The following is a 16,685-nucleotide window of genomic DNA, read 5'->3' on the forward strand; positions in this document are numbered from 1 at the left end:
ACAAAGATCTGATCAGCCCAATATGGCCGAGTGGATCTTTAAAGAGGCTGCTCACCTTTAAACTGTTAAAAAAAAAAAAGTTAAGCTGCCAAATCGAGTCCTTCAGACCGATTTGGCAGCTTATCTGGCTGTGTATGGGGTCCCCCGACTGGCCTCCCTGATGGCGAAAATCGGGCAGGTGTTGATCAGTCAGGTTTCATTTTCCCATTGGATCGAGGATCGCATTGGCTCATTCATTCGGCCATTTGCCTGTGGCTCCTTTACCGGAATGTGGCAGGGGCCTGTCTTGCTAAGGAACTACCGGGGGGGGGGGGGGGGTACATTGTTTATGGAATGGAGGTTTCTAACAAAAACAAAAACTAAAGCTCCATAAGGAATTACACTTAAAAAGTGCTTTGGGGCTATTGTACATGTCTATTACCAGAGAAGATCTGTGCTTTGGAGATGCCCCAGTAGCTCCTCATCTTCTTTTCTGCTGATTCCCAGCACATGCTTTGGGCTGCTGTCACTCAGGGACCCACCTACAGCACAAACAGTATATAAAATGCAGAATACAAGGCTGATTAGTGACTTATTCAGAATTACATTACATGGAAACCAGTGCAGTCTGCATCAAAGTTGATTAATAATCAGCACTGTAGCATCAGCTTCTATGGCACATGTGACTGCTAATGTATAATGATTTCTTCTAATCTCCCATAGCTTCTCAGCAGCAGCCCAGATATGTACCCATATAAAGGCACAAGGCTGAGTTATACAGGGAACCCTGAGTATCACTCATGTATTATAAGGGATAATGTACCCCCTACTGTAAATGATAAGGATATTAGCAGTCACTGAGGGGTTCTGTGCCCATATAAAGGCACAAGGCTGCAGGCTGAGTTATACAGGGAACTCTGAGTATCACTCATGTATTATAAGGGATAATGTACCCCCTACTGTAAATGATAAGGATATTAGCAGTCACTTGAGGGGTTCTGTGCCCATATAAAGGCACAAGGCTGCAGGCTGAGTTATACAGGGAACTCTGAGTATCACTCATGTATTATAAGGGATAATGTACCCCCTACTGTAAATGATAAGGATATTAGCAGTCACTGAGGGGTTCTGTGCCCATATAAAGGCACAAGGCTGCAGGCTGAGTTATACAGGGAACCCTGAGTATCACTCATGTATTATAAGGGATAATGTACCCCCTACTGTAAATGATAAGGATATTAGCAGTCACTGAGGGGTTCTGTGCCCATATAAAGGCACAAGGCTGCAGGCTGAGTTATACAGGGAACTCTGAGTATCACTCATGTATTATAAGGGATAATGTACCCCCTACTGTAAATGATAAGGATATTAGCAGTCACTGAGGGGTTCTGTGCCCCCCATATAAAGGCACAAGGCTGCAGGCTGAGTTATACAGGGAACTCTGAGTATCACTCATGTATTATAAGGGATAATGTACCCCCTACTGTAAATGATAAGGATATTAGCAGTCACTGAGGGGTTCTGTGCCCATATAAAGGCACAAGGCTGCAGGCTGAGTTATACAGGGAACTCTGAGTATCACTCATGTATTATAAGGGATAATGTACCCCCTACTGTAAATGATAAGGATATTAGCAGTCACTGAGGGGTTCTGTGCCCATATAAAGGCACAAGGCTGCAGGCTGAGTTATACAGGGAACTGTGAGTATCACTCATGTATTATAAGGGATAATGTACCCCCTACTGTAAATGATAAGGATATTAGCAGTCACTGAGGGGTTCTGTGCCCATATAAAGGCACAAGGCTGCAGGCTGAGTTATACAGGGAACCCTGGGTGACTAAGTATCTTCACCTAAAAGATATATATTACATTTTACACCATTTATAACAAAACGCTAGAAGGTATTTCGGGTGCCTGAATATAAATAATACATCTCAGCACACTCTAATCTGAAGTAAATGCAGGGCAGACAGGGAAGACTTTTATTGTTCTACCAATGAGTGTTGACAAATCTGTTAAAGCAATAATATTTGAAAACTACGAGCTGTAGAAAGCTGCAAACACTCGAACGCCCCGCCCTTCTTGCTCTCCCTTCCACACACCCTCACCCCCCACCAGCCCGCCCACACTCGCTCTCCAAGGCTCTGCCCTCACCTCAGTCGCTTTTTTGTCAAGCCAGCCAATAGGCTCTAAGCTTGTTGTGCTGCCGACCAATGGGAAGGCGTACTACTGCGTGGTGCGGTTGCTAGCGCCGGTTGCCAAGGGACAGAAGTCTGTGAGTGCCTAACGGGACAGGGAGCTGCCGGGATGGAGAGGACCGGGGAGCGGAGCGGAGGGACCAGGTACCGGGAGAAAATGACCGATATTTGTGTTACTAGAAATGGATTAGGCACTCACAGGCCGGACAGTACCATAAGGGAGGGGGCGGCAGGACCTCCTCTGTGTAGATTCGGAATGTACCACTGTGCTGTTGTGCAGGGGAGGGAAGGGGGATACTATGAGCTGAAGTTTGGGGGGGAAAGCTTTGCTTCTTACATTCTTAGTGAGGAACCCTGGTCTGGAGGGTGATTCATTTTCTCCTGCCCCCCCCCCCCCCAGATTCTTAGGGGTCCTATCGGGGTGACTGTAGAGAGCAAAGTAGAAAGTACATATCTTATACTGTATGGCAGTTATATAAAGACCTCCAACTACAGCTTGCCCAGGGGCATTCTGGGAGTTGTAGTTCAGTAATCATTGCAGATGCCAGGAACCAAGTAGCATAGGCAATATCCCATTCTGAGGTGGGACTAAATAATAACAATATGGTAAGTGGGGGGCTCCAGGTTAGTGTGCCTGGGAGAGGGGTACAGGTATGGGACCTGGTATCCAGAATGCTCGGGGCCTAGGGTTTTTCTGGATAAGGGATCTTTCCGTAATTTGGATCTCCTACCTTAAGTCTACTAAAAATCATTTAACCATTAAATAAACCCAATAGGGCTGTTCTGCCTCCAATAAGGGGTAATTATATCTTAGTTGGGATCAAGTACAGGTACTGTTTTATTATTACAGAGAAAAGGGAATCATTTAACCATGAAATAAACCCAATAGGGCTGTTCTGCCCCCAATAAGGGGTAATTATATCTTAGTTGGGATCAAGTACAGGTACTGTTTTATTATTACAGAGAAAAGGGAATCATTTAACCATTAAATAAACCCAATAGGGCTGTTCTGCCCCAATAAGGGGTAATTATATCTTAGTTGGGATCAAGTACAGGTACTGTTTTATTATTACAGAGAAAAGGGAATCATTTAACCATTAAATAAACCCAATAGGGCTGTTCTGCCCCAATAAGGGGTAATTATATCTTAGTTGGGATCAAGTACAGGTACTGTTTTATTATTACAGAGAAAAGGGAATCATTTAACCATTAAATAAACCCAATAGGGCTGTTCTGCCCCCAATAAGGGGTAATTATATCTTAGTTGGGATCAAGTACAGGTACTGTTTTATTATTACAGAGAAAAGGGAATCATTTAACCATTAAATAAACCCAATAGGGCTGTTCTGCCCCCAATAAGGGGTAATTATATCTTAGTTGGGATCAAGTAGAAGGTACTGTTTTATTATTACAGAGAAAAGGGAATCATTTAACCATTAAATAAACCCAATAGGGCTGTTCTGCCCCCAATAAGGGGTAATTATATCTTAGTTGGGATCAAGTACAGGTACTGTTTTATTATTACAGAGAAAAGGGAATCATTTAACGATGAATTAAACCCAATAGGACTTTTCTGCCCTATAAAAAAATAGCCCAAAACTGTACCTTGGCAGGTTTGTACTTTGGAAACCTGCCTGGGCTTTAAATTAGTAGTTGGCGGAAAAACAGCCAACCTGGCAACCCTGCTGTGTCCACCCCTGTTGGCAGCCAATGGAATTAGGATCAAATGTCCATCAATGACACTCCCAAAGGTCACTTTCTGAACCGTGCAGCAGCTGTTTAGGGGCACTCAAGCTATGCACAGTACAGGAAAATCCCTACATCTTGACCAGTGTCTGCAAACCTGCAAACGTTATTACTTCATTATATTTCAGTGCTAATGTCCCCATTTTGATTCTAACCAGAACACTGTTCTCCCAGTGTTTTTGTGGCTTCCTCCAGATTCCTACAACACCCAGGCAGGTTAACCGGCTCCTGATAAAACTGCCCCTCGTATAAGTAACTGTGATAGGGCCCTTAGATTGTAAAGGTCCCCATACACAGGCCGATTCTAGCTGCCGATATGGGTCCCTTAGACCGACTCAGCAGCTTATCAGCCCGTGTAGGGGCACTACCGACGGCCCTGCCCGACCGATATCTGGCCTGAAATCGGGCCGATATCGATCGGGCAGGTTAAAAAAACCTAGTCGGATCGGGGGCTGCATCGGCTCCCCGGACCGACTTTGCCTATACCCGTCGTTATTCGATCGTTTGGCCCCGTAGGTGGGGATATCGGGAGAAGATCCACTCATTTGGCAACATCGCCAAGCAAGCGGATCTGAAGGTGTATGGGCACCTTAAGCTTACTGGGGCAGGGTTTGGTACAGCACTGCAGAATGTGTTGACGCTATATAAATAAAGGATAATTCTAATGATAATAGTAATTTGAACAAGAGAATGGAACATGTTGCATTTGTCATTGTGACATATAGTGGCCAATACACACTGACAATATCAGTCCCTTAGACCGACTCGGCAGCTTATCGGCCCGTGTATGGGCACTAACGACGGGCCTGCCCCATCGGCATCTGGCCTGAAATCAGCCAGATATCGATCGGGCAGGTTTAAAAATTTTGTCAGATCGGGGACCGCATTGGCTCCTTGATGCGGTCCCCAAGCCAACTGCGCCTATACCCGTCGTTCTAATTCAGTCTTTGGCCCCAGGGCTGAACAACTGAATTATCCTGAATTGGCACGATATCGCCCACCAGTACGTGGGGATATAGGGAGATTATCCGCTCGCTTGGCGACATCGCCAAACAAGCTATTTCTTAGCATGTATGGCCACCTTAAACAGATGACGTTGATGGCTCCGTTGGGCAGATTGGGTTGGAGCATTCTCTATGCAAATATATTTATTTGTGTTATGTACATTGAGACATATCATTTCATATTGTTACAGCATGTTTGAGGATGAAAGCGCAAGACTCCGACACCTCAAGCTGGAAAACCAGGTGAAGTCCTATATACTAGTATATACACTAAAGGTCCCCATATACTGGCCGATTGTAGCTGCCGATATGGGTCCCTTGGACCGATTCGGCAGCTTACCGGCCCGTGTAGGGGCAGAAACGAGGGGCCTGCCCAAACGATATCTGGCCTGAAATTGGCCAGATCTCGATGGGGCAGGTTAAAAGATTCAGTCAGATCGGGGATCCCATCGGCTCGTTGATGCGGTCCCCGGACCGACTGCCCCATTGCCACCAATGTAATTCGATCGTTTGGCCCCAGGGCCAAACGATCGAATTAGCCTACACGCTCCCCGATATAATCCACCCGTAGGTGGGGATATCGGGTGAAGATCCGCTCACTTAGCGATCTCGCAGAGGGCAGATTTCTACATAAAAACTTGCCCACATTCTATTCATCTCTATGGGACTTTTAGAAGCGTATTCATCAATGGGTGAAAGTTAGAGTTCACAATTTGATAAATACGCTTCCCATAGAAAAGAATAAAACATGGGTGAATTTTATGTATTAAGCTTAATAAATCTGCCCCTAAATGTATTAGATAGTTTGTAAGTTTATAAATACAATTTTTATTATCGTATTGTATATATCGTAACATTTCTCCCGCGCCACAGAGGACACTCCTGGAGCAAAAGCAGCGGAAGAAGAGGCAGGAAATCCTTATGGTACAATCAAACCGCGACACGAGGCAGCGGCGGCCCAAGTCCGGGAAATGCGAGGAGCAGGCTCCCCTTGTACAGAGCCAAAAACAAAAGTCTGTGAACTGCAACGTCATCTTGAATGGTGAGAAATACAAACATTTATTGGATACAGATTAATGTATTCTTGTACTGATTCCCCCCCGAGAGCACAGCTGGCATTGTAAGGGTTAAAACCCAGTTCTCCATTCTTTTTTCTGCTATGAAATATAGATTCACCCGACTAATCTCCGAGCTCTACCTAAACTCAAGCTGTTATTCTCCACTATGGATAGACGTCCTTCCATCAGTTATATACCACCCCCATCAAGTGTTAGGGGACCAGATGTTTCCTCTCCTGTATAAAGTGGTTCGCGAAAGTTCTATTAACCCTATTTTCTATATTTTTATATAAATGTGACCTAAAACATCATCTGATTTTCAAACAAGTCCTAAAACTAGATGAATAAAACCCATTTAAACAAATGAAACAAAAATGATTATATTTGGTCATGTATTTATTGAAAAAAAAAAATAATCCAATAACATATGCATGTGGCAAAAGTCAGTAAATCCTTAGGACCTACTATAGGGCCACTTACTAGCAGTGGTGCGTCAGGCAGAACGTGGATTTTGTAATACTCTCCTTACCCATTATCCTGGAATTTTTGCAATAGGGCCTCTCCATCGGTTTTTCCCTGGGCTCCAGTCACAGGTCTTGGCCTTGTTGATTCTCTTTTAGAAACATCTAGCTCTGCTTCCCTATGTGAAAAGCTTCCTACAGGGGGTAGCTCATCTGGCCCCCCTTTCCATATGCCAGTCGCTGCAAGGAAACTCACTTTAGTCCTGCTTGCGCTCCAAAAATTGCCATTTGAACCACCGGCCTTGATCTCTGTCCAGTGGCTTACATGGAAGACTGTCTTTTTACTGGCCATAGCTTCAGCAAGATGGGTCTCCGAACTCAGTGCCTTGTTGTGTAGGGACCCCGTCCTCATCTTCCATTCAAACAGGGCAGTTCATTTCTTCCCAAGGTGGTCTCTGCCTTCCACCTGAACCAGGAGATAACCATTCCATCTTTCTGCCCGTCACCGGCCAACCCTAAAGAAGTGTCCCTCCACTCCCTGGACCCTGTCCAGGCCTTCAAGTCTAAAGGCCCCCATACACGGGCAGATTGTAGCTGTTGATATGGGTCCCTTGGACCGTGCAGCTTATCAGCCCGTGTAGGGGCAGAAACGAGGGGCCTGCCCGACCGATATCTGGCCTGAAATTGGCCAGATATCGATCGGCCAGGTTAGAAAATTCAGTCGGATTCACTCGTTGATGCAGTCCCCGAACCGACTGCCCCATTGCTGCTGTTAGAATTCGAACGTTTGGCCCCAGGGTTGTAGGTTTCCTGATATCGCCCACCCGTAGGTGACCGCCAAGCGAGCGGATCTGCCTGTGCATGGGCAGCTTTACCTGGAAATGGGACTCACTATTTATACCGCCCTAGTGCAGCTACCAAATCATCCATCTCTCATTGGATCAAGCAGACCATCCAGTGAGTTACATGGACATCATCACATGGCAGGCATGTACTCCAGGCTGCAGTGGTACCTCCCATGTAGGCCTATCCTTCCCTCCCTAGTTACCTGGGACAAAGTTTTCTTCATCTACTTTGATGAAGATGATGTTTTAGGTCACATTCATATAAAAATATAGAAAATTTTAAAAGGTTTATAAACTTTCAAACACCATTGTATATTTGATATTCCTATAAAGGAACCTTATTAGCCCCGTTTTCGGCTAAATTAATCTTTTAGTATGATGTAAAGAGTGATATTTGCAATTGGTCTTCATTTTTAATTAGTTGTGGTATTTGAATTATTTAGCGTTCCGTTCGGCCGCTCTCCAGTTTGGAATTTCAGCAGGTATCTGGTTGCTAGAGTCTACTTTAACCTAGCAACTAGGCAGTGTTTTGAATGAGAGGCACGGATATGAAGTAGCAATAAGTATCTGCACACTCAAGAAAATGAATACAAAGAGAAAGTTTATTCAATACAAAAACACATCATAACAAGTATAGGCCAATGGGTTTCAACCCATAAAGGGTCTTCATCAAGGGAAAAAATTAAAAAAGAAAGGGGCAGGGTCCAATTTTTGCCCCTGATGAAGACCCTTTATGGGTTGAAACACATTGGGCTATACTTGTTATGATGTGTTTTTGTATTGAATACATTTTCTCTTTTTATTCATTTTCTTGAGTGTGCAGATACTTATTGCTACTTCATATCTGTGTTTCTCATTCAAAACACTGCCTGGTTGCTAGGTTAAATTGGACTCTAGCAACCAGATACCTGCTGAAATCCCAAACTGGAGAGCTGCCGAACAGAAAGCTAAATAATTCAAATACCACAACTAATTAAAACAGATACGTTTTTGCTTTCTTGGATTTTTTTTGGAGTTACTAAATGGGTTTTCTCCAGTGTCTTTGAACCTCCATTGTTTATTATAATAAAAGGTGGGCGCTCTTACACTTTGCTATAATGAAGCAGTAAAACTGGAGCCTCACAGAGCAATAGTTTTTGGCATTTGGGGTCAGTGACCCCCATTTGTCAGAAGAGGAAGGCAAAAACTACAAACAATGAAGAACAATTGAAAAGTTGATAAGTAGACCTTTGTATAACATACTAAAGGGTAACCTGAAGGTGAACCGCCCCTTTAAGCAGTGCAGATATATCATCTCCTTTTGTTTATTTACAGGTATTGACGGCCCTGCTGCTTTCCTGAATTCTGGGTTTCACGAGCTGGACTCCAAGATTCAGGTTTTGACTGTTGGGGAAAGTTGCACTGATACAGACTTCAATGTGGGCACAGGGTGGCCCAGCTGTAATGAGGGCAGGGCTTCACCTTGTAACAGTGAAAGAAGGGGCACGCCTGTCTCGGATGAGGAGAACACTCAGCCCTTGAATAGTATTGGACGCTCTAATCTGGAAAAGACTCAGCAGAACTCTAACAGGCAGGAGATCCTAAGAAAGCCAGATGTTTCCAAGCGAGACCTCCAAGAGCTGCTACAGGAGAGGGGTAAGTGACGCTGTGTTCCAGCAGCTTCTATTGGACCTTGTATGGCCGGGGTTGCATCCTGCTTGGCTTCGGAAATGTTCAGATGTTTGCATAGGGCTGTGAGTTCCTGGTCAGGAAGCCTGACTCAATAGTTAATTACTTATTACTATTACTTCTTACTAAGTCAGGGGTCCCCAACCTTTCTTAAGGTCCCCATACACCCTAAGATCCGCCCGCTTGGCGATGTCGCCAAGCGAGCGGATTCTCTCCCGATATCCCACACCTACGGGTGGGCAATATCGGGAGAATCCAGGCTAATTCAATCGTTTGGTCCTGGAGCCAAACGATCTAATTATACCGACGGGTATAGGCACAATCGGTCTGGGGACCGCATCAACGAGCCGATGTGGTCCCCGATCCGACTAGATTTTTTAACCTGCTCGATCAAGATCTGCCCGATTTCAGGCCAGATATCGGATGGGCAGGCCCGTCAGTAGTCCCCATACACGGGGCCGATTAGCTGCCGAATCGGTCTAAGGGACCCATATCGGCAGCTACAATCGGCCTGTGTATGGGGACCTTTACTCGTGAGCCAAATGTAAAAAGACTTTGGGAGCAACACAAGCACCATAAAAGTTCATGGAGGAGCCAAATAAGGGCTGTGATTGGCTATTAGGCAGCCTCTATGCACCCTATCAGCTTACAGGGGCTTTATTTGATAGGAAATCTTGTTTTTATTCAACCAAAACTTGCCCCCAAGTCAGGAATTCAAAAATAACTCCCTGGTTTGGGGGCACTGAGAGCAACAGCCAAGGGGTTGGGGAGCAACATGTTGCCCCGGAGCCACTGGTTGGGGATCACTGGTCTAAGTTATGATAAGTTTAACATCAATTGTTTTGTGTTCCACAGGTATATCGGACAGCCTGAACTTTGATGAAGATATCTCGGATGATGACGATGGTGATGATGATGATGAGGCATGCAATGCGAGTACACGTCCTGCTTCAGCTTCTAGCAAAAAGTCTCTTACAGTGAGCTCTGATACTGCAAATTCCCAGTGCCTTTAAAGGGGTCGTTCACCTTTTAAATTAACTCTTAGTACGATGTATACTGATATTCTGAGACAATTTGCAATTGGTCTTCATTTTTTGTGTGTTTTTTTTTTCCTATTATTTAGATTTCTTTGTAGTAGCTCCCAGTTCACCATTTCAGCCGCTATCTGGTTGCTAGGGATAAGAAATAAAGAGTAACAATTTGTAGCTTCATAGAGCAATAGTTATTGGCTGCTGGGGTCAGTGACCCCCATTTAAAAGCTGAAAAGAGGAAGACAAATAATAAAGTATAAAAAAAATAAATAAACAATGAAGACCAGTTGCAAAGTTGCTAGGAATAGGACATTCTGATGAATTACCCCTTTAGAACTTTTCCCCCTTCATATGCCTTACGATAACATTGTGGTACAGACTGGCTGCCCTTTAATTGCCATTCGCCTTTGTGTTTAGGAAACAGGGACAGCAGAGGCCGTTCCCCCGGATCCTTCCGGAGACATTGGAGAAATTGGAGACTTAAAGGAATTTGCACTGCGCCCTGCTCCCCGCGGGGTTGTCATTAAAACACGCATTAGCCGAGATAAGAAAGGGATGGACAGAGGCTTGTACCCTACTTACTACATGCATCTGGAAAGGGACAACAACCGCAAGGTTGGATATGAGTAGGGTGGCCGCCATTTTTGTTATGTAATACCAACCGAGGGTGGGGGAGTAGGAGGTCATAGAAGTGGGCGGAATGGGCAGGGAAATGGGGGGAGTGGGCAGGGGGAAGGGAAATGGGCGGAGTGGGCAGGGAAAAGGGTGGAGTGGGCAGGGGGCAGGGAACTGGGGGGAGTGGGCAGGGAAAAGGGCGGAGTGGGCAGGGGGCAGGGAACTGGGGGGAGTGGGCAGGGAAAAGGGCGGAGTGGGCAGGGGGCAGGGAACTGGGGGGAGTGGGCAGGGAAAAGGGCGGAGTGGGCAGGGGGCAGGGAACTGGGGGGAGTGGGCAGGGAAATGGGGGGAGTGGGCAGGGGGCAGGGAAATGGGGGGAGTGGGCAGGGAAAAGGGCGGAGTGGGCAGGGAAATGGGGGGAGTGGGCAGGGAAAAGGGCGGAGTGGGCAGGGGGCAGGGAAATGGGGGGAGTGGGCAGGGAAAAGGGCGGAGTGGGCAGGGGGCAGGGAAATGGGGGGAGTGGGCAGGGGGCAGGGAAATGGGCGGAGTGGGCAGGGAAATGGGCGGAGTGGGCAGGGAAATGGGCGGAGTTTGCAGGGGAATGGGGGGAGTGGGCAGGGAAATGGGCGGGTGGGCAGGGAAATGGACAGCGCATAGGCAGGACTGACCTTATAAAGGGAATCCAGCAGCAGAGAGGTTCAGGGAAGGGAGGAATTTATAGGTACTGTTAATATCATTGCCAGTAAATTTCTATTTCCGGCCCTAGCCCTAGCTGAAGGTTTAGCCTCTGGGCCGGTCAAATACCAGCCAGGTGGCAACTGGCAAACCTAAATGTGAGTGTTGGGTAAGGAAGGGCATATGTACATGGAAGGCGGTGTTTAACATTGGCACTGCTCTGTGTTTCAGGTCTTTCTGCTTGCTGGGCGCAAACGCAAACGAAGCAAAACCTCAAATTACCTGATTTCTATTGATCCGACTGACCTGTCCCGGGAAGGAGGCAATTTTATTGGCAAGCTCCGGTAGGTGGACTTCAGGCAAAGCCAAGAATTCTCAATATGTGACTTACTGTTGCCTTATATACAGTTGGTTTAGAACAGGGAGCCCCAACCTTATTTACCTGCGAGCCACAGTCAAATGTAAAAAGACTTGGGGAGCAACACAAACATGATACATGTTCCTGGTGGTGCCAAATAAGGGCTGTGATTGGCTATTTGGAAGCCCCTATTTGGACAGGATGTTCTGTTTGGCAGTGCATCTGGTTTTTGCAACCAAAACTTGCCCCCAAGCCAATAAATCAAAAATAAGCACCTGTTTGAGGCCACTGAGAGCAACATCCAAGGGGTTGGAGAGCAACATGTTGCCCCGGAGCCACTGGTTGGTTTAGAGCCATGATCCCCAACCAGTGGCTCAGGGGCAACATGTTTCTCCCCAACCCCTTGGATGTTGCTCTCAGTGCCCCCAAACCAGGGAGTTATTTTTGATTTATTGGCTTGGGGGCAAGTTTTGGTTGAATAAAAACAAGATTTCCTACCAAATAAAGCCCCCTGTAAGCTGATAGGGTGCATAGAGGCTGCCTAATAGCCAATCACAGCCCTTATTTGGCTCCTCCATTAACTTTTATGGTGCTTGTGTTGCTCCCCAAGTCTTTTTTCATTTGGCTGTGGCTCACAAGTAAAAAAGGTTGGGGACCCATGGTTTAGAGGATGTTGTTCTCATAGGCCACGCATAGGCCCATCTTGTATTGTAATCCTATTGGATTCTAGCTGGCCTGTTGGCATGGAAAAGCTTCTGGTTTGGCATACATTGTGCCTCTCATTAAAGTGGTTGTTGACCTAAAAATTAACTTTTAGTATGAGGTAGGGAGTGATAATGTGAGACAGTTTGCAATTCGACTTCATTTTTTATTTATTTAGGTGTTTGTTCAGCAGCTATCTGGTTGCTAGGGTCTTGTTTACCTTAGCAACCAGGCAGTAGATTGAATGAGAGCCTGGAATATGAATGAAGGAGAGGGACTGAATGGAAAGATAAGGAATAAACAGTAACAACAACGATACATTTGTTATCTCATGGAGGCTTTTGGCTGCTGAGGGGTCAATAAGCCCCATTTGAAAGATGGAAAAATGTAGAACAGGGAGGCAAATAATTAAAAAAAACTACTATAAATAATAAGTAATCAAGACATTCTATAACATATTCTTCTTTCTCTTTTAGCTCCAACCTAATGGGAACCAAGTTCACTATTTACGACAATGGCGAGAGCCCCGCGAAGGTTCAGGGACAAATGTCCAACCCCACGACCCGCCAAGAGATGGCTGCAGTTTGCTATGTAAGTGCTTAATGTTGGCCCTGTATCATGCATAGAGTATCTTGTCTAGCATGCCATTAAAGGGGCGGTTTAATTTAAAGGAACAGTAACACCAAAAATTGATTGTTTTTGAAAATGAAATATAATGTACTGTTTCCCCGCACTGGTAAAATCTGTGTGTTTGCCAGATTTAAGCTGCCAATTCGGGTCCTTCAGACCGATCTGCCCGTGTATGGGCACCCCCTGATGGGCCTAGCCAACCAAGATCTGGCCTAAAATTGGCCAGATCTCGATCGGGCAGGTTTGACTTTCCGTCGGATCAGGGACAGCAGCGCCTATGCCCGCCATTGGCCCTAGCGCCAAACGATCAAATTAAGGATTCCAAGTCCTAATTAGCACAAGCAAATTAGGATTCAGAAGGGTTAACGAGAACCACTTCCGTGTTTACGTGATTTTTCGGATTCAGTCCGGCCAGGACTGTGGATTCGACCGAATTTCGGCCGAATCCCCAGCTGAATCCTGAATTCGGCGCATCCCTAGTTGGAATTGCTTTTATACGCTTTCATTTTTTGCTGTAACTGTTCCTTTAAGTTAACTTGTAATATGTTATAGAATGTTCTATTCCCAGCAACTTTGCAATTGGTCTTCATTATTATTATTTTTTTTATAGTAGCTGTGTTTTTAATTATTTGCCGCCTTCTGGGGTCACTGACCCCAGCAGCCAAAAAACAATTGCTTTGTGAACTTCCAGTTTTCTTACTGTTACTATTTATATCTTTCTATTTAAGCCCTCTCCTATTCATACCCCAGTCTCTCATTCAAACCACTGCCTGGTTGCTAAGGTATACAAGACCCTAGCAACCAGCTGCTGAACAAACACCTTAATAACTGAAAAAAACACAAATATAAAGTGAAAACTAATCGTCTCAGAATATCATTGTCTGCATCATACTAAGAGTTAATTTAAAGGTGTACAACCCCTTTAAGATGTCTCTTTTTGTCTTCTACCCCAAAGGAGACCAATGTCCTTGGATTTAAGGGTCCCCGGAAAATGACTGTCCTGATTCCCGGAATGAATCTCAATCACGAGCGCATCCCCTTCCAGCCACAGAACGTGAGTGATCTTTCCCATCACAATACACAGTTTAGATTGCAAGCTTATGTGTCCCGGACCTGACAGTTTCTGTGTTGCCGGCAGGATTCGGAGAGTCTCCTGTCCAGATGGGGGAACAAATGCCAGGAGAACATCATCGAACTGCACAACAAAGCTCCGGTGTGGAACGACGACACCCAGTCCTACGTACTCAATTTCCACGGGCGAGTCACCCACGCGTCGGTCAAGAACTTCCAGATCGTGCACGACAATGACCGTAAGTGCCATGATGGTGGCAGGGCTGTACGGCCTAAAGCCCCAGTTGGAGGGCATCTCGTTGGCATTTATTGATGTCTCTTTCTCTCTTTGTAGCCGACTACATCGTCATGCAGTTTGGCCGGGTGGCAGAAGACTTCTTCACGCTTGATTACAGTTACCCGCTGTGCGCTTTGCAGGCCTTCTCTGTTGCCCTGTCCAGCTTTGACAGCAAGCTTGCATGTGAGTGAGAGGCCGGCGCCAGCACCTTCAGACCCAAACTCTGCGCTCTCTCTCTTCTTTCAGTGCCGGTCCTTTTCCTTCTGCCAACTGTCCCAAGGCTGAGCCTTCCCCAGATTGGGGTGCCCGTACTGACACATACTGTCCATTGACTGACTGTGGGACAGAAGAAGCTGTTATGCCTTAATGTTCTATTACCCCCCTAACCAGTTTGTTTTATAGGGTTTTGCTGCTCTCTCTATCCAAAGTGTCCTTTGGTGTCTCCTTTTGCTATTGTACAATGAATACAACACAGTGATGTGATGGCCAAGCATACACTACATTATATTCTGGTTGTGTACACTCTGTATTGTGAGCAGGACTGGACTTGGATTCACGTGCCCAGAGGCACAAACAGCCCCCCCAACGGGCCCAATATATAGTGACTGTCTGTGGCACCTTACAGCCCCCCTGGCATTCCCAGTACCCAGAGGCACAAACAGCCCCCCCCCAGCCCAATAAATAGTGACTGTCTGTGGCACCTTACAGCCCCCCTGGCATTCCCAGTACCCAGAGGAACAAACAGCCCCCCAGCCCAATAAATAGTGACTGTCTGTGGCACCTTACAGCCCCCCTGGCATTCCCAGTACCCAGAGGCACAAACAGCCCCCCCAGCCCAATAAATAGTGACTGTCTGTGGCACCTTACAGCCCCCCCGGCATTCCCAGTACCCAGAGACGCAAACAGCCCCCCCCAGCCCAATAAATAGTGACTGTCTGTGGCACCTTATAGACCCCCTGGCATTCCCAGTACCCAGAGGCACAAACAGCCCCCCCAGCCCAATAAATAGTGACTGTCTGTGGCACCTTACAGCCCCCCTGGCATTCCCAGTACCCAGAGGCACAAACAGCCCCCCAGCCCAATAAATAGTGACTGTCTGTGGCACCTTACAGCCCCCCTGGCATTCACAGTACCCAGAGACACAAACAGCCCCCCCAGCCCAATAAATAGTGACTGTCTGTGGCACCTTACAGCCCCCCTGGCATTCCCAGTACCCAGAGACACAAACAGCCCCCCCAAGCCCAATAAATAGTGACTGTCTGTGGCACCTTACAGCCCCCCTGGCATTCCCAGTACTCAGAGGCACAAACAGCCCCCCCCAGCCCAATAAATAGTGACTGTCTGTGGCACCTTACAGGCCCCCTGGCATTCCCAGTACCCAGAGGCACAAACAGCCCCCCCAGCCCAATAAATAGTGACTGTCTGTGGCACCTTACAGCCCCCCTGGCATTCCCAGTACCCAGAGGCACAAACAGCCCCCCCCCCCAGCCCAATAAATAGTGACTGTCTGTGGCACCTTACAGCCCCCCTGGCATTCCCAGTACCCAGAGGCACAAACAGCCCCCCCCCCAGCCCAATAAATAGTGACTGTCTGTGGCACCTTACAGGCCCCCTGGCATTCCCAGTACCCAGAGGCACAAACAGCCCCCCAAGCCCAATAAATAGTGACTGTCTGTGGCACCTTACAGCCCCCCCTGGCATTCCCAGTACCCAGAGGCACAAACAGCCCCCCAAGCCCAATAAATAGTGACTGTCTGTGGCACCTTACAGCCCCCCTGGCATTCCCAGTACCCAGAGGCACAAACAGCCCCCCAAGCCCAATAAATAGTGAGTGTCTATGGAATCTTACATCAGCCCCTCTGGTATTTGTCAGAATCCACAGATTATTGGTACAAACTGATTGTAGTTATTGATAGAGGCCTGAAATTGTGTATAGAGCCAACCCTAGGCCGGGTGGGACTGGGCCGCCGGGACACCGGGAAAAATCCACCTGCAGGAGCCCCGGTGGGCCCTTCACCCCCCATCCGACCCTGACCCTAGGCCTTCCAAAGAAATGGTCTCTCCCACCCTGCATTATACTGAATACAGTGCTGGTATGACCCGTGTCGTATCCCATTCTGCTGCTTTTTCTGTGTCGAACCACAATATATTTTATTTAAATGAACAGTTGTGCATGGAGTGTCACTCTTAATGGACTATACATCTTATTTGGGGGTGCACGGCTATTGCATTCCTATATATTGGTATGTATAGGTATATGGAGATATATATAATACATACACTATACAAATGGGAGGAACTGGAATAATACAACTGCACTGATTTATTTTCAACACCTGAAAAAAGTATTTTATAATATGGATCA

The 16,685-nt window shown here is 46.6% G+C and overlaps 1 protein-coding gene across 1 annotated transcript; it reads left to right on the plus strand.

Moving 5' to 3' along the window:
• The first annotated feature begins 2,268 nt into the window (after positions 1-2,268).
• tulp3 (TUB like protein 3) lies at positions 2,269-16,484 on the plus strand. The gene is given in 13 exon segments (NM_001123481.1): positions 2,269-2,323; positions 5,121-5,172; positions 5,803-5,971; positions 8,608-8,928; positions 9,817-9,938; positions 10,410-10,607; positions 11,514-11,626; positions 12,819-12,933; positions 13,928-14,026; positions 14,111-14,282; positions 14,378-15,064; positions 15,227-15,704; positions 16,037-16,484. Coding segments are annotated over 11 exon segments (1,530 nt in total). The 5' UTR covers positions 2,269-2,288; the 3' UTR covers positions 14,512-15,064; positions 15,227-15,704; positions 16,037-16,484.
• Positions 16,485-16,685: the final 201 nt, after the last annotated feature.

This window comes from Xenopus tropicalis, chromosome 3, assembly GCF_000004195.4.
Source record: "Xenopus tropicalis strain Nigerian chromosome 3, UCB_Xtro_10.0, whole genome shotgun sequence".
Lineage (NCBI taxonomy): Eukaryota > Metazoa > Chordata > Amphibia > Anura > Pipidae > Xenopus > Xenopus tropicalis.